Source organism: Macaca thibetana, chromosome 20 (assembly GCF_024542745.1).
Source record: "Macaca thibetana thibetana isolate TM-01 chromosome 20, ASM2454274v1, whole genome shotgun sequence".
In the NCBI taxonomy this organism is placed as follows: Eukaryota; Metazoa; Chordata; class Mammalia; order Primates; family Cercopithecidae; genus Macaca; species Macaca thibetana.
The window spans coordinates 57,829,607-57,847,999 of NC_065597.1; the positions used below are offsets into that span (position 1 = coordinate 57,829,607).

The 18,393-nt window shown below is 45.7% G+C and overlaps 3 protein-coding genes across 4 annotated transcripts in view; all 3 read right to left on the reverse strand.

Moving 5' to 3' along the window:
• The window catches only part of IQCK (IQ motif containing K), a 959,718-nt gene that overhangs the window by 784,087 nt on the left and 157,238 nt on the right, over nt 1-18,393 (reverse strand). The window lies entirely within an intron of this gene.
• Nucleotides 1-18,393, reverse strand: part of COQ7 (coenzyme Q7, hydroxylase) — a 375,365-nt gene that overhangs the window by 13,726 nt on the left and 343,246 nt on the right. The window contains exon 1 of one of the 2 annotated variants that reach the window (XR_007722284.1): nt 187-638. Coding sequence is in view for 1 of the 2 variants with exons in the window: in XM_050775029.1 (XP_050630986.1) it covers nt 4,450-4,522 (73 nt within the window). In the remaining variant the exon portion in view is untranslated. Of the gene's footprint in view, nt 1-186; nt 639-4,449; nt 4,607-18,393 lie in introns of those variants that run through there. The other variant, XM_050775029.1, reaches the window with a different exon arrangement.
• The window catches only part of TMC7 (transmembrane channel like 7), a 70,022-nt gene continuing 60,672 nt past the window's right edge, over nt 9,044-18,393 (reverse strand). The window contains exons 14-16 of the mRNA XM_050775008.1: nt 15,133-15,288; nt 13,277-13,355; nt 9,044-10,454 (exon numbers count right to left, since the gene is read on the reverse strand). Coding sequence (XP_050630965.1) covers nt 10,389-10,454; nt 13,277-13,355; nt 15,133-15,288 — 301 coding nt within the window. The 3' untranslated portion in view covers nt 9,044-10,388. The remainder of the gene's footprint in view (nt 10,455-13,276; nt 13,356-15,132; nt 15,289-18,393) is intronic.

Sequence of the window (18,393 nt, forward strand, 5' to 3'; positions counted from 1 at the left end):
TTTACAGACAGAAGAAAGGGCACTTTGGGATGGAGGTCACAAACGAGCTCCCCGTGGCCAGGCATGCCCATAAATGTACTCTGTTTAACCTACAGTGTTAAAAAAGAGGATTCTACCTAAAGATCTGGATTTCTGGCTTCACTTTAAGTGTATGAAGATCTGGCAATGCTGAGCCTATCTTCTTACCAGGCAGTTAACATGGCAGCCGCTTCTCGACGGGCATGGTTCTCCAGTTCGCCGGCCCTCTGGCACGTTTCCCCAGCACATGCTGTACAGGAGAGGCCCGTAGACAGCCTTCAAAAACACGGTGCTCTTCCCCAATCGATCTCTGGGAGGAGGCTCTCTGAACTGACATGTTTTAGAAGCTATGTGCGTAAGTCTTTGCTTCAGCCAAGGCTGAGAACCACAGACTAAGTTCTCTTAAAACCCACACCTGCCGGGCGCGGTGGCTCAGGCCTGTAATCCCAGCACGTTGGGAGGCCGAGGCGGGTGGATCACAAGGTCAGGAGATCGAGACCATCCCGGCTAACTTGGTGAAACCCCATCTCTACTAAAAATACAAAAAATTAGCCGGGCGTGGTGGCGGGCGCCTGTAGTCCCAGCTACTGGGGAGGCTGAGGCAGGAGAATGGCGTGAACCCGGGAGGCGGAGCTTGCAGTGAGCTGAGATCGCGCCACTACACTCCAGCCTGGGCGACACAGCGAGACTCCGTCAAAAAAAAAAAAAAAAAAAAAAAAAAAACCCCACACCTGTTCGGGCGCAGTGGCTCACGCCTGTAATCCCAACACTTTGGGAAGCCAAGGAGAATGAATCGCCTGAGGTCAGGAGTTTGAGACCAGCCTCACCAACATGGTAAAACCCCATCTCTACCAAAAATACAAAAATTAGCTGAGTGTGTTGGTACACGCCTTTAATCCCAGCTACCTGGGAGGCTGAGGCAGGAGAATAGCTTGAACCTGGGAGGCAGAGATTGCAGTGAGCCGAGATGGTGCCACTGCACTCCAGCCTGGGCAACAGAGTGAGACTCTGTCTAAAACCAAACAAACAAACAAAACAACAGAGAAAAAATTTTAAAACCCCACACCCTTGGGCATTCGACTTTGAGACTAGCCTTAGAGTCTAGATTTCACCTCATTATGGTCCAAAATTAATTCAAAGGAATTCTTATCTTCAAAATGTAAATTCTTCATGACAGATTACATTTTATCTTTAAAAATAAATCTCCTAACCTTAACACTTTAATTATATTCGCTGAGCCTTATATTAGAGTAACTCAAGAGGCTTTTTTCCCTGCAAGGAAGAGTTTTGCAGCATTCTTAGGTGTGTAAGGTATATTCACCTCATTTTGCAGATACAGAAAATAGAAACCTAGGGGTCATTTAGTTTGTAATGGTAGCTTCAATCTGCACTGGTATCACTTTTTGTTTTGAGACAGACTCTGGCTCTGTCGCCCAGGCTGGAGTGCAATGGTATGATCTCAGCTTACTGCAAACTCCACCTTTCGGACTCAGGCAATTCTCCTGTTTCAGCCTCTAGAGTAGCTAGGATTCCAAAGTAGCTAGGACTACGGGCATGCACCATCATGCCCAGCTACTTTTTTGTATTTTAGTAGAGACAGGGTTTCACCATGTTGCCCAGGCTGGTCTCGAACTCCTGAGCTCAAGTAATCCTCCCATGTCGGCTTCCCAAAGTGCTGCGATTACAGGCGTGAGCCACCGCCCCCAGTCAGCATTGGTATCACTTTGTAATGTTTTAGCGCTCTTAGGCTGTGACTACCATGTCTTTAATGCATACGTCTTTTCACTTAGGCTAACTTCAACATCCAGCGAATATGTGGAAAAAATTCATTTTGGATACATATGTGGTTCTTTCATGATAAAGGCTTGAGTGTTTTGGACACGAGGTGATGAGGTGGGTTGGTGAAATTTGGGGTGGCTCTGCACTTGAAATCTTCTACCAGATGGGGCTGTAAATGTCACACTTTTAATAAAGAAGTGTGGACGTAAGTTCTGAAGCATAATGACCCAGCTTTGGTCCATTCCTCGGCATGATTCCCTTCATCTCACTGAGCATATCTGACTCAAAAGACGGATAGGCCCGGTGCGGTGGCTCACGCCTGTAATCCCAGCACTTTGGGAAGCCCAGGCAGGTGGACTGCTTGAGACCAGGAGTTCAAGATCAGCCTGGCCAACATGGTGAAACCCCATCTCTACCAAAAATATAAAAATTAGCCAGCCATCGTGGTGCGCCTGTAGTCCCAGCTACTCAGGAGGCTGAGGCGGAACAATCAGTTGAACCCAGTAGGCAGAGGTTGCAGTGAGCTGAGATGGTGCCATTACACTCCAGCCTGGGTGACACAGTGAGACTCTGTCTCAAAAAAAAAAAGAAAAAAAGAAACCAAAAACATGTGTCCCATCTCCAACACTAGCCTTGGGAAAATCAGGATCGACATTTCTTACACATAAAATTGGCAGTAATCATTGGTGACTCATACCTGTAATCCCAGACTTTGATAAGCCAAGGAGGGAGAATCACTTGAGGTCAGGAGTTTGAGACCTGCTCATCATGGCGAAACTCCATCTCTACTAAAATTCAAAAATTAGCCAGGCATGGTGGTGCATGCCTGCAGCCTCAGCTACCTGGGAGTCTGAGGCAGGAGAATCGCTTGAACCCAGGAGGCAGAGGTTGCAGTGAGCTGAGATCGCACCACTGCACTCCAGCCTGGGCAACAGAGCAAGATACTGTCTTTAAAAAAAAAAAAAAAGGCGATAATCAGGCTCTTTCCTTTTTAAGGGAAAACACATAATAATAAAATTATCTTACTGAGTTATGAGGATAAAATGAGATATAAGAAGCAAAGTAACTTTATAAACAGAAATGATTCTTATTCTGTTATGCTTACTGGCGAACAGAACAGCATTAAAATTCACATTCAACAACCCTCGGAGTTTTGCCTGCATTGCCACACACTTTAAAATAAAATTGAGGCTGGGTGCTAGAAGCTCTCAAATGCATCACTTTACGTCCATATTTTCCCAACGTGTGAAACACGCCAGTGTGGTACCTACGAAATTTTAAGTGGCTTATGGATATGCAATAAATAACCCGATGTAGTAAGGGGTACTCTTTTAAATTCTCTTGCAATCTTTTTTATTTCATTAAGGAAGATATCTCCATTTACAGCTGGCATATCCTCAACACCTTTCCAACACTTGCTAATTTCCCCTTTGTAACAGAAAGACAGTATTTAATACAATTTCGTAACTTTTTAATTTCAGGTTTTTTTTTTTAAATAATTACTCATCCATTTGTGGCAAGTGGCACTGGCTTCCCATTCACCAGAAGGATTTCGTTTCAAGGAAATTAATTTAATTTTAAAATGGGACAGGGCTATACAAAAAAAAAACACATCTAGTAATCAAAAGTTCAAGCAGTATTGCCATTAGGCAAAAATCCCGAAGGTGGTACACAGTAATTTAACGTTGAGAACACGACCTCATGACAAAACTTTTTTTTTTTTTTTTGCGGGGGTTGGGGAGACAAAGTCTCGCTCTGACACCCAGGCTGGAGTGCAGTGGTGCAATCTCGCCTCAAGGCAACCTCTGCCTCCCGGGTTCAAGCGATTCTCTTGTCTCAGCCTCCTGAGTAGCTGGGATTACAGGCACCTGCCATCATGCCCGGCATATTTTTATTTTTAGTAGAGACGGGGTTTCACCGTGTTAGCCAGGCTGGTCTCAAACTCCTGACCTCAGGTGATGCTCCAGCCTCGGCCTCCTAAAGTGCTGAGACTACAGGCCGGAGCCACCGCGCCCGGTTTCATGACAATTTTCTAAGGCAGCACAGATGAAACAAGGAAAGCAGGAACCATGGTCCAAAACCATGTCTCTCTACTCCAAATTCGATGATCCTTCTACTACACTGATGGCTCTCAAAGTTTACAGTGCATGCAAATCACCTAAAGGGCCTGTTCACAGACCACAGATACCGACCAAGTAGGTCGGGGTGGGGCCCGACAATCTGTATTTCTAGCGAGCTCCCAGAAGTAGCGGAGGCAGCTGGTCGTCGGGCTACACTTTGCCTGGCAAGGCCCTGGGCAAACACCACAAAAAGAGAGACTCCCTGAGACGCTAAATTTTCAGTGTCGCCAACTGTCCTCGACTCGGAAAGCTGGCTGCACCTGCCGTGACATCACTGCACAGGTGTGCCATGCGTCACTCCCCAGGCATCACTGCCGAAACCACCCCGTCTTCCCGTCACTCTCGCCACGAACTACAGGCCCCCCCCCCCCGCCCGCCAGCGCCCCGTAAGCTGAAGTCACGCAGTCGCGCTCCGTCGCAGGCCTGTGACGTTACGAACGTCTCCCCCGTTACCTCTTCGACCCAAACCTCAAGCGAAAATTCCCTAGCTTGCTAGCCCAGCGCAGGACTGTGACTGCGCGCATCCCTTTACCTGAGAGCGACCGCCGGGCACCCGGGCGCAGCCGCCACAGGCAGGGAGCCGCCGCCGCCCCGGCGCAACTCATTGCCGGCACAAAAGAGCAACCACTTCGTTGAACTGAGCGGGCCAATACTGCCCTTGGCTCGGACTGATGACGCACAGCAGACGTAAGGCAGGCTCAGCTTGCCCGCGCACCGGTGGGAACGCCCCCTAGCCCCGCGCTAGGGGTTGGATTGGTTAGATACGACAAACAAAAAGATTATATTGGATGGGGTCACTATCAATCACTCGCAAGACCAAGGAAGCCAAGGCGCCTTGGGTTGCCAGGGAGATGAAAATGCTAAATTGCTGTTTCAAAGATCAGGATAGGGTTAGTGATTTCTCACCCAAGTTCCTGGGAAAGAGGATCATGAGGGAATTACTTATTAACAAGGCACGGTATTTCCTGCTTTACCTACGTGGAAGGAGGTTTTTTTTTTTTTAATTTGTATCCTATATCTACTTTAAAATAGTAAGCCTGGGCAACATAGCGAGACCCCGCCTCTACAAATAATTTTAAAAATTAGCTGGGCGTGGTGGAGCACACCTATAGTCCCAGCTATTCGGGGGGCTGAGGCGGGGGAATAGCTCGAGCCCGGGAGCTCGAAGCTGCAGTCAGCCGTGATCCTGCCACTGCACTCCAGCCTGGGCCCTGTCTCAAAAAATATATATATATGTAATATATATATAATATAAATTATGTAAATTATATGCACCACATGGTTAATGTGTTATATAATGTTGTCTCTATTGGTGGGCTGAAAGCCAACTTTAAACTTCTCCTCAGTCCTTTTCTCTATTTTCAGATTTTCTACAAAGAACATGTTTTATCTCTGGGATCTACCTTACTGTATTGTGTGCATGTGTGCATGTATATTTGTGCAAATTGGAATTTTTTGGGAAGGGAGGGGAAATTTAGCAACGTACTTTAAAAAGATCATATAATACAGCAGTCTTAGGAATCTACTCAACAGAAATAATTTTTACATGAGTAATGTACATGAGGGCAAAAATCAAAGATGTATGTCTGCAAGAATATACAACGTTTAATATTGGCACCATCAGGGGGCTGGAACTGGGAGAACAGGGCTTTCACTTTCTACTTTACACCCTTGGATTATTTATATATTTTATCCAAGTTTACTATAAAATGTTTTAAGATGCAATACAATTGTAAAATTATTGAATTCAAGTTTTTAAGTTGTTTTTATATCACTCTAGTGTTCACATTGACACGCCAAAATAATTTAAAATTATGATTAACCCAAATACTACTTAGTGAGGATGTTGTAGCACTCTCATGTAAAACTACTGGGAGTCTGAATCTGGCTCTCAAAAGCCTTAAAATGTTCAAAACCTTTGCTGTAATCCCACTTCTAGGTCTCTGTTTCCTTTTTTGTTTTATTTTTTGTTTTTGTTGTTTTTAGGCAGAGTTTCACTCTGTCACACAGGCTGGAGTGCAACAGGGAGATCTTGGTTCACTGGAACCTCTTCCTCCCGGGTTCAAGCGATTCTCCTGCCTCAGCCTCCCAAGTAGATGGGATTACAGGTACACACACCATCACGCCCAGCTGAGACTGGGTTTCGCTGTGTTGGCCAGGCTGATCTCAAATTCCTGACCTCAAATGATCCTCCCACCTTGTCCTCTCAAAGTGCTGGGATTATTGGTGTGAGCCACTGCGCCTGGCCTAGGTCTGTATTCTAAGGAGAAAAAATGTTGACAAAGATTTATAGATGTGCCCGTTATTTACTACTGGGAAAATTTGGAAACAAAATGTTAAGCAACAATTGAATATCAAAACATTATGTCTGAATGCAGTGGCTCACGCCTGTAATCCCAACACTTTGAGAGACTGAGGCGAGAGGATCACTTGAGCCCAGGAGTTTAAGACCAACCTGGGCAACATAGTGAGATCCCATCTCTACAGAAAATTTTAAAAATTAGTCAGGCATGGTGGTGTGTGCCTGTGATCCCACCTACTTCTGAGGCTAAAAGGATCACTTGAGCCCAGGAGGCTGAGGCTGCACTGAACCATGATCACACCACTGCATTCCAGCCTGGGCGATAGAGTGAGACTCTGGCTCAAAAAAAAAAAGAAAAAAAGAAAAAGATCTAACTGTATGATATTATGTAGCCCATTGAAATGTTTGTAAAAGCTTTTAATAACAGAAGAAAACACTATCTTTAGATTCTTCAAGAAAACACGTATGGCCGGGCGCGGTGGCTCACGCCTGTAATCTCAGCACTTTGGGAGGCTGAGGCGGGCAGATCACGAGGTCAGGAGATCGAGACCACAGTGAAACCCCGTCTCTACTAAAAATACAAAAAATTAGCTGGGCGCAGTGGTGGGTGCCTGTAGTCCCAGTTTCTCAGGAGGCTGAGGCAGCAGAATGGTGTGAACCCAGGAGGTGGAGGTTGCAGTGAGCCGAGATCGCACCACTACACTCTAGCCTGGGCCACAGAGCAAGACTCCATCTCAAAAGAAAAAAGAAAAAGAAAAAAGAAAACATGTATTAAGTGAAAAAGAAATGAGAATACCAAAGTTCTTTCCTTCTTTCTCCGTCCCACTTCCCTCCCTCTGTACTTTCTATCTTAAAAGGAATTTTGCCAAGATTAACAGGGGTGCCCATAAATGGTGCTTTTTAAGTTTTTTTCTCTGTTGCTTTTGATGTTCTCTGTATTTGCTATAAAAAACAAGTATTTTTATAATGGCAAAACAAAATTTAAAAAACAAAAATGCATACTATTCCCTAATCCATCCCCCTACCCACCAGATTATCCATTAAAAATAAAAAAACAGTTTCCGCCAGGCACGGTGGCTCACGCCTGTAATCCCAGACTTTGGGAGGCCGAAGTGGAAGGATCACTTGAGGTCAGCCGTTCCAGACTAGCCCAGCCAACAGGGCAAAACCCCATCTCTACTAAAAGTACAAAAATTAGCTGGGCATGGTGGCGCACACCTGTAGTCCCAGATAGTTGGGAAGCTGAGGCAGGAGAATCACTTGAACCCAGGTTGCAGTGAGCTGAGATCACACCACTGCACTCCAGCCTGGGCAATAGAGTGAGACTCCATCTCAAAAACAAAACGAAACAAAACACGCACGCGGCCGGGCACAGTGGCTCACACCTGTAATCCCAGCACTTTGGGAGGCCGATACAGGCGGACCACCTGAGGTCAGGAGTTTGAGACCAGCCTGACCAACATGGAGAAACCCCGTCTCTACTAAAAATACAAAATTAGCCGGGTGTAGTGGTGCATGCCTATAATCCCAGCTACTCAGGAGCCTGAGGCAGGAGAATTGCTTGAACCTGGGAGGCGTAGGTTGCACTGAGCCGATATTGCACCATTGCACTCCAGCCTGGGCGACAAGAGCAAGACTTCGTCTCAAAAAAAAAAAAAAAAAAAAAAAAACCCACACACACACAAAAAACCCAGTTTCCAAAATTTCAGGGAGACTGATTTGAGTAATAATACTATTCTGGTCTCCTGTTTAGCCAGTTTTGCATGAATTAAACTCTTTCTTTGTTGCAATTCATCTGTCTTGATGAATGGACTGTATCCAGGCAGCAGGCAAAATGAACCAGTTGGGCAATTACACACATATACCTTCCTTGGCTTCAACAGAGCCAAGGAGCTTTAAAAGCACTCATCTGAGGACTACATTCAACACTTCTTTCTTCTCTGTCATTTTAGGAAAAGGCAAAGAGCAACTTTACAAACTGTTAGAGTTTTCCATCATCACTTGACTGCTGACAAGAAGCCCCTTTGAATTCCAGTATACACGATCCCATTTTAAAACCTTCAAGACACCATTTAATCAGGAGTTGTAAGGCACGTTTGTTAGAGAGAGCTGCACTTTAAAAATTATACAGACATCACCTGAGGTTATTAAAGTTATCAAAACATATAAAAACCTTCAAGTAAGAGGTATGCGTATTAGCAGCATTTAACTAAAATTATATCAATTAGCATATTTCAGTATCACTTTTATAATAGGGAAAAAAACATGTACATTTTTGTTCATCACACACACACACACACACACAAACAGAAAACTTGAATATCATCAAGCCTGGTCACAGTGAAAATGTTATATATATTAATATAAAGGCACTGGGCAGAAATGTTTATAATTACAATTTGTTTTTTTTCTTTTCACCTATCTTTTTTTTTTTTTTTTTTTTTTTTTTTTAAGATAGGGTCTCCCTCTGTCACCCAGGCTGGAGTACAGTGGCACGATCTCGCTCACTGCAGCCTCCACCTCCCAGGTTCAAGTGATTCTCATGCCTCAGCCTCCCAAGTAGCTAGGATTACAGGCACACGCCACCACGCCTGGCTAATTTTTGTACTTTTAGTAGAGACGGGGTCTTACCACATTGACCAGGCTGGGTCTCAAACTTCTGACTTCAAGTGATCTGTCTGCCTTGGCCTCCCAAAGTGCTGGGATTACAGGCATGAGTCACTGTGCCCCGCAGAATGTATGTTTTTAAGTGAGACTGGAGTGAATCTTTGATTACTCAAAATTCCATGACACCAGTTATTAGATTTAGACGAGATCGGGTGTGTTCAGGGTGGTATGGCCATAGTTATTAGATTTAGAAACCCATAAACCTTAACAAGTCAGGAAAAGACAGAAAAGCTCATTGGTCTCCCAGTTACAAAAATATCCCACTTTCAATAATACCTTTGTGGAAAAGCAAGAAAATGGCTGTAGGAAAGGGACGAGAAGACATCATTGCTCCTCTGAGTAAGGAGTCAGTCATGTTTGAGTAGTGGAGTGGAGATGGTGGGGAGAATTATTGTTAACAGCAACAGCTTTCTAAAACCTGCACCCAACTTTAAATTCCAGGCTACTCCCCAGGAAACGTGTGGAGCCAGTGAAAGGAAGAAAAACAATGAAAGGAAGGCTTGAAAAGTTCATTACAAAACTACAGTGCTTTGAAAAATATTTCAAAGATATTAAAATGAAAACTGATTACATGAAACAATAACTTAAACTTCTGTTTTTCTGTTAAAAGGTTCACACCTATCCATTTTGGGTAAGCTTACAATGAGGTATTTATTGCATATGGTTTTTGCCATAACGGAAATCTTAAGAGATATTCTACGTTTGTTTTTTTTTTTAGACAGAGTTTTGCTCTTGTTGCCCAGGCTGGAGTGCAACAGTGCAATCTCGGCTCACTGCAAAATCTGCCTCCTGGGTTCAAGCAATTCTCCTGCCTCAGCCTCCCGAGTAGCTGACATTATAGGCATGTGCCACCATGTCCGGCTAATTTTGTATTTTAGTGGAGATGGGATTTCTCCATGTTGGTCAGACTGGTCTTAAACTCCCCACCTCAGGTGATCTGCCCGCCTCGGCCTCCCAAAGTGCTGGGATAACAGGCGTGAGCCACTGCGCCCAGCCACATGTTTTGTGAAATAAAGGCACGTGCATTAAAAATTGTAAGCACAGGAAAACAAACAACCCTTAAAAATGTGGATATGTGTGTTTAAGAAACCAGCCTCCAATTCTGTTTGTTATATATTCATGGGCTGGTCTGATTGACAGGCTGAGCTTGAGTCCACATCCCAAAACACTTGTGCACATAAACTCGTGGCTCAAATACTACACTACCGTCCCCGCTCTTTCACTCTTGTAAAAGCTCAAACGGCTTGTTGGTTTTTGGTAGAGTTGTCACAGAGTGGCCGGTCCGCAGGCAAAGGCTTGGGTTTCCCCTGCTTTTCTAAGTCACTAAAGCCCTAATTAAGGGCTGGGTTAGGTAAACACAGCTGCACGTATGGAAAAGCCTAAACTCCAGAAAAATATATTTTTAAATGTCCACTCAAAACCCAGGTAGACTCTGTAGGCTCAGCAGAATCACTAGGTCAGCTTAGAAGCAACAGGCAGCGCCATCTTCATGCTCAGTCTAGTTAGTTCCTCGTGTCCCTTTGGGCTTCTGTTAGTTTCTGGATTAGGTAGCGCTTGTCACGACTTTCCTAAAAAATAATAGGTTCACATGTGCATTTAATATATTTGGAAACAAATACCATCATTACCTACCAGACTGAGGGCTGAGGATTCTAACCACTGGACTATTGTAATGACCTCTCATCTAGTCTGTCATTGTGTCCACGCCACAGCCCCTTGTCCACAAAGCAGCTGATCCTTTTTTTAAAAAAAATGCACAGTACAACCGGATGTGGTGGCTAATGCCTGTAATCCCAGCACTTTGGGAGGCCGAGGCAGATGGATCACCTGAGATCGGAAGTTTCAGACCAGCCTGACCAACATGGTGAGACCCCATCTCTACTAAAAATACAAAAATTAGGCCGGGCAAGGTGGCTTACGCCTGTAATCCCAGCACTTTGAGAGGCCGAGGCAGATGGAGCACCTGAGGTCAGAAGTTTGAGACCACCCTGACCAATGTGGTGAAACCCCATCTCTACTAAAAATACAAAAATTAGGCTGAGCCAGGTGGCTCACGCCTGTAATCCCAGCACTTTGGAAGGTTGAGGCAGGTGGATCACCTGAGGTCAGGAGTTCGAGACCAACCTGGCCAACATGGTGAAACCCCGAAACCCCGTCTCTACTAAAAATACAAAACATTAGCCGGATATGGTGGTGGGTGCCTATAATCCCAGCTACTTGGGAGGCTGAGGCAGGAGAATTGCTTGAACCCGGGAGGCGGAGGTTGCAGTGAGCAGAGGTCGCGCCACTGCCCTCCAACCTGGGCAATAAAAGCGAAATTGTCTCAAAAAAAGAAAAAAAATTAGCCAGGCAAGGTGGCGCACACCTAGCTAGTAATCCCAGCTACTCGGGAGGCTAAGCAGGAGACTTGCTTGAAACCGCGAGGTGGAGGTTGCAGTGAACTGAGATCACACCACTGCACTCCAGCCTGGGCGACAGAATGAGACCCTGTCTCAAAGGAAAAAAAAAAAAGACTGGCCATCACGGTGAAACCCCTTCTCTACTAAAAATACAGAAGTTAGCTGGTTGTGATGGTGGGTGCCTATAATCCCAGCTACTTGGGAGGCTGAGGCAGGAGAATCGATTGAACCCGGGAGGTGGAGTTTGCAGTGAGCAGAGATTGCAGCACTGCACTCCAGACTGGATGACAGAGCAAGACTCTGTCTCAAAAAAAAAAAAAAAAAAAAAAAAAATGCACGGTAGACTCCTACTTAACACCCTTCAGTGGCTTCCCATCCCACTCAGAATAAAACTCTGTTTTAACAGAGCCCTCGAGGCACTGTGACTCGATGACTCTGGCTGCTATTACAATATCACCTTGCCTCTTCCCATCACTCACCACCCTGTGGCCACACCACCCCCTCCCTCCTGTTCCCCAGAAGTGCCCGGCTCATTTCCTCACTGTGCTCTTTCCCTCTTACTCTCATCCTTAAATAGGACCTCTGATAATGGGCTCTTCTCTCTATTATTCAAGTCTCAGCTGGGTCCAGCTATATAATGGTTTCACCATTATAGGCTCATGCCTATAATCCCAGCACTTTGGGGGACTGAGAGGGGATAATCACTTGAGCCCAGGAGTTCAAACCAGCCTGTGCAACATAAGGAGACCTCATGTCTTTAAAAAATTAAAAAATTAGCCAGGCATGGTGATGTATGCCTATAGTCCCAGCTACTTGAGAGGCTAAGGTGGGAGGATGACTTGAGCCCAAGAGTTTGAGGCTGCTGTGAGCTATGACCATGCCATTGCACCCCAGTCTGGGCAAGAGAGTGAGACCCCATCCTAAATTTAAAAAAAAAAAAAAAAAAATCACCTCCTCAAAGAAGCCTTCTACAGCCGCATCTGCAGTAACAGATAGCCCACTCGTCACTCTACCTTGTTTTTATTATCTTCAGAGAAGCTATAATTAATCAGCATTTATCTTATTAACTACCCAGCAGTTTTGTTTTTTTGTTTTGTTTTGTTTTGGTTTTGGTTTTGGTTTTTTGAGACGGAGTCTCACTCTGTCGCCCAGGCTGGAGTGCAGTGGCCGGATCTCAGCTCACTGTAAGCTCTGCCTCCCAGGTTTACGCCATTCTCCTGCCTCAGCCTCCCCAGTAGCTGGGACTACAGGTGCCCGCCACCTCGCCCGGCTAGTTTTTTGTATTTTTTAGTAGAGATGGGGTTTTACCGTGTTAGCCAGGATGGTCTCGATCTCCTGACCTCGTGATCTGCCCATCTCGGCTTCCCAAAGTGCTGGGATTACAGGCTTGAGCCACCGCGCCTGGCCTTACCCAGCAGTTTTATCTCTTGTTCACCAAAGTGTCCCAGCCCAGCACAGTACAAGGCACAGAGTAGGTACTTAATACACATCTTTTTTTATTTTTATTTTTGAGATGGAGTCTCACTCTGTCGCCCAGGCTGGAGTGCAGTAGCACAATCTCAGCTCACTGCAACCTCCACCTCCTGAGTTCAAGGGATTCTCCTGCCTCAGCCTCCCAAGTAGCTGGGATTACAGGTGCCCACCACCACGCCCAACTAATTTTTGTATTTTTAATAGAGACAGGGTTTCACCATGTTGGCCAGGCTGATCTTGAACTCCTGAGCTCAAGTAATCTGCCTGCCTTGGCCTCCCAAAGTGCTGGGATTACAGGCATGAGCCACTGTACCCCCGTTAATACACATCTTGAAGGAATAGATGAATCAGTGAATTAATGAAGCTGGACGGGGCCAGGCCTGAAGGCAGAGTTTTGGGGAGGTGGTGGTGAGAGAAGGCTGCAGTAATTTCACTCCCTCCCAGGAATACACCACTTTCCTTGTGGTGTCCTGGGTAAATGTCCCCAGTCATGACCCTCTGGGGCTGTGCTTCCTTACCAGGGATAGCTGCTCTCGGAGCTGGATGACCACCCGTTTGTGTGCTCCAGCTAAGGCAATGAAGTAAAACATGATGAGGCTGCAACATAAGACAGACAGGTCACTAGGGAGTCTGGATAATCTGAAGGCCACTAGAAAAACAACCCAACGTATTTTTCCTTGAAACAGTTTTACTTTTGTTAGAAAAGAAGGCTGGGCACGATGGCTCATTTTCATATTCCCGGTGCTTTGCCCAGGCAGAAGGATCACTGAAGGCCAGGAGTTTGAGACCAGCCCAGGCAACATAATGAGAGCCCCATCTCTAGAAAAATAAAATATGGGGCCGGGCGCGGTGGCTGAAGCCTGTAATCCCAGCACTTTGGGAGGCCGAGACGGGCGGATCACGAGGTCAGGAGTTCGAGACCATCCTGGCTAACACGGTGAAACCCCGTCTCTACTAAAAAATACAAAAAACTAGCCGGGCGAGGTGGCGGGCGCCTGTAGTCCCAGCTACTGGGGAGGCTGAGGCAGGAGAATGGCGTAAAAACCCGGGAGGCAGAGCTTGCAGTGAGCTGAGATCCGGCCACTGCACTCCAGCCTGGGCGACACAGCTGAGACTCCGTCTCAAAAAAAAAAAAAAAAAAAAAAAAAGAAAAATAAAATATGGCCGGGCGCGATGGCTCATGCCTGTAATCCCAGCACTTTAGGAGGCCGAGGAAGGCAGATCACCTGAGGTCAGGAGTTTGAAATCAGCCTGACCAACATGGTGAAACCCCGTCTCTAATAAAAATACAAAAATTAGCTGGGAGTGGTGGTGGGCACCTAGAATCCCAGCTACTCAGGAGGCTGAGACAGGAGAATCGCTTGAACCCAAGAGGCAGAGGTTGCAGTGAGCCGAGATCGCGCCACTGCACTACAGCCTGGGCAACAGAGCAAGCCTCTGTCTAAAAAAAAAAAAAAAAAAAAAAAGAAAATGTAAAATTAGCCAGGCATGGTGGCGTGAGCCTGTAGTCCTCAGCTGCTCAGGAAGCTGAGGCAGGAGGATTTGAGCCCAGAAGTTCAAGGCTGCAGTGAGCTATGATCGCACTACCATACTCCAGACTGGGCAACAGAGCCAGACCCTGCTCTACAAAAAATAAAGAAAACCCTCATCTCTTCCAAGCAGAGGGTATAAGAAACAGCTACTGAAGTTTTTATTTGGCAGTGGCAGCAGAATCTGATTTATGCCTTGCTTTTTAATTTTAATATTAAAATTTGCTGATGTTCCCCTTGTACATACAGAATGACAGAAAGAGAGAACGACATGGTTGGGAAAGTCAGCCGGGCATGTAATTAACATGTGGATGATCACTGTGGAGACGCTCTAGCCCATTTCCTCATTTGTAAAATAGGGAAAACATAATAAAACCCAGTGATTTCCAGCTTTGGATAAAATCATTTTTATTTATTTTATTTATTTATTTTTGAGACAGAGTTTCACTCTTACTGCCCAGGCTTGAGTGCAATGGCGTGATCTCAGCTCACTGCAACCTCTGCCTCTCAGGTTCAAGTGATTCTCCTGCCTCAGCCTCCCAAGTAGCTAGAATTACATGCCTGGCTAATTTTATGTATTTTTTACTAAAGATGGTGTTTCACCATGTTGGTCAGGCTGGTCTCGAACTCCTGGCCTCAAGTGATCTGCCCGCCTCAGCCTCCCGAAGTGTTGGGATTACAGGCCTGAGCCACCGCGCCTGGCCTGTTATGCCCATTTTAGAGACAGGAAAGTGCAGTTCAAAGAAGCTCAATAACTTGTCAAGTCTAGAGTGACCCCCACCCCCTGCCATTTCCCAATGGGAGGAGCCCACATGCCTCAGTGGGTCCCGGTGGTTCTCACTCACCAAATAATCATGAAGAAAGGAACTGCAAAGGCTTCGGAAGTGACGCCGTGGATGAAGGACTGCAGCGAGCTGGGGAAGGTGCTCACCGTCTTGGGGATGACCTCCCAGGTGGTGTTGAAGTTGGTGAACGGCCCACAGGCTTTCGAGGAAGGGATGCTGCCAGGACACAGACCAACAGGCTCAGAAGGAGCGTGCAGCACAGGCTGAGTGTCCCACCTCCGCACGCCCAGAATGTTTTGTTAACAGTGGCCTACAAGGAGCCACCTGACCTCCTGGGCCTTCTGGAATGTTTGGGTCGAAAATGCTTACCCCGGCTGGGCACGGTGGCTCATGAATGTCATCCCAGCACTTTGGGAGGCTGAGGAAGGTGGATCACCTGAGGTCAGGAATTCGAGACCCGGCTAACCAAAATGGTGAAACCTCATCTCTACTAAAAATACAAAAATTAGCCGGGCATGGTGGTGCATGCCCACCCAGCTACTTGGGAGGCCGAGACAGGAGAATCACCTGAACCTGAGAGGCGGAGGTTGCAGTGAGCAGAGATTGAACCACTGCACGCCAGCCTGGGCAACAAGAGCAAAACTCCATCTCAAAAAAAAAAAAGAAAAAGAAAGAAAGAAAGAAAAGAAAACAAAAGAAAAGAAAAGAGAAAGAAAGTGCTTACCCTGAAATTTCATCAAGTCTCTAGACCTAACTTCCAGTTTACAGGAAATTCAGGAGAGAGAGCAAGTTAAATGACAGTGTAAGAAAATAACAAGACAAATCCAAAATGTGGGCATTCTACTCTCCGGTCTCTTAATTGAGAAGTGAGGAAACTGGCCTGGACTCTTCAGAGAATCAGGAATTAAAAGAGACTAAGGAGGGAGAGCATTAGGAAAAATAGCTAATGCATGCTGGGCTTAATACCTAGGTGACGGGGATAGGTATAGCAAACCACCATGGCACACATTTACCTAGGTAAGAAACCTTCATGTCCTGCACATGTACCCCAGAACTTTAAATTTAAATTTTAAAAAAGAGAGACTAAGGAGATAGAACAAACAGAAGCAATGGGTCAAACTTGGAAGATCACTATTTTAAAAACAAATCTGTAATCCCAGCACTTTGGGAGCCCAAGGCGGATGTATCACCTGAGGTCAGGAAATGGAGGCCAGCCTGGCCAATGTGGCGAAGCCACGTCTCTACTAAAAATACAATAACTAGCCTGGCATGGTGGCGGGTGCCTGTAATCCCAGCTACAAGGGAGGCTGAAGCACAAGAGTTGCTTGAACCTGAGATGTGGAGATTGCAGTGAGCTGAGATCGGGCCACTGTACTCCAGCCTGGGTGACAGAGCAAGAGCGAGACACCATCTCAGGAAAAAAAAAAAAAAAACTATACTAAAGACTATTGAGGGACAATTGGAGAAATTTAAAATGGCAGAAATATGATATTAGTATTAATCTTCTTAAGTGTGATATATTATTGTGGAAACACATAAAGAGGAGTCCCTTAGTCTAGGAGCTGAAGTACTTAGCAATGAAATATTATGAGGTCTATAAGTTAATTTCAAATTATTTCCTATCCAAAAAAAAAATATGCATAGAGAAAACAAATCCAGTTGGCCCCCCACATCCAAAGGTTCTGCATCATCAAATTCAACCAACCTCAGATAAAAATATTTGAAAAATAAAAAACAACAATACAGCCAGGCATAGTGGCTTGTGCCTATAATCCTGGCACTTTGGGAGGCCAAGGCAGATGGATCACTTGAGGTCGGGAGTTTTGAGACCAGCCTGGCCAATATGGCGAAACCCTGTCTCTACTAAAAATATAAAAATTAACCAGGCATGGTGGGGGCACGCACCTGTAATCCCAGCTACTCCAGAGGCTGAGGCATAAGAATCACTTGAACCCGGGAGGCAGAGGTTGCAGTGAGCCAAGATGGCAACACTGCACTCCAGCCTCGGCGACAGAGCCAGACTCCCTCTCAAAAAAAAACCAAAAAAACAAAAAACAAAGCAAATACCATGCTTTTTTTTTTATTTTTTTCTGAGACAGAGTTTCACTCTTGTTGCTCAGGCTGGAGTGCAATCGTGCAATCTCGGCTCACTGCAACCTCTGCCTCCCGGGTTCAAGTGATTCTCGTGCCTCAGCCTCTGGAGTAGCTGGGATTACAGGCGCCCACCACCACGCCCAGCTAATTTTGAATTTTTAGCAGAGACAGGGTTCTCCATGTTGGTCAGGCCGGTCTCGAACTCCTGACCTCAGGTGATCCGCCTGCCTCAGCCTCCCAAAGTGCTGGGATTACAGGTATGAGCCACCATGCCCGGCCTACCATGCCATTTTATAGCAAGGACTTGAGCATCTGAAGATTTTAATGTGGTTGGGGGGAAGATCATGGAATCAATGCCTGAAAGATACTGAGGGAGACTGCATAGTAAAATGTTAACAGTTGGGACATCCAATTGAAGGGCATATGAGTTTTACTGCTGCTAGTTTTTCAACTTTTCTGTGGATTTCAAATTTTTCAAAATGAAAAGGAGAGAAAAAAATAAAATAAAATTACAATAGGAAAGCACTAACATTAAGACCTGGAAAGAACTGACTAAATTCACATCACAAAGGTCTGTGTATAAGACTTTCCATTGCAGCCCTTTATGTAGGGATAAAAATAAATTCCTGGAAACAACCTAAATGTTGTTTAAGGAAATGGATGAACAATTTATGGGCCATTCATATGATGGAATACTAACGAACCATTGAGAGAAAAAGAGAGAAAAAGTGGCCAGTCACGGTGGCTTACGCCTGTAACCCCAGCACTTTGAGAGGTGGAGGTGGGAGGATCACTTGGGCTCAGGAGTTCAAGACCAGCCTGGGCAACATAGCAAGATAGCATCTTAAAAAAAAAAAAAAAAAAGGCCGGGCGCGGTGGCTCACGCCTGTAATCCCAGCACTTTGGGAGGCCGAGGCGGGCGGATCACAAGGTCAGGAGATCGAGACCATGGTGAAACCCCGTCTCTACTAAAAATAGAAAAAAATTAGCCGGGCGCAGTGGCCGGCGCCTATAGTCCCAGCTACTCGGGAGGCTGAGGCAGGAGAATGGCGTGAACCCGGGAGGCGGAGCTTGCAGTGAGCCAAGATTGCGCCACTGCACTCCAGCATGGGCGACAAGAGCGAGACTCCGTCTCAAAAAAAAAAAAAAAAAAAAAAAAAAAGACAGAAAAGACACAAATGTGAGGAGAGGACCATCACTCAGAGGAAAATTAAGTACTTGAGAAGG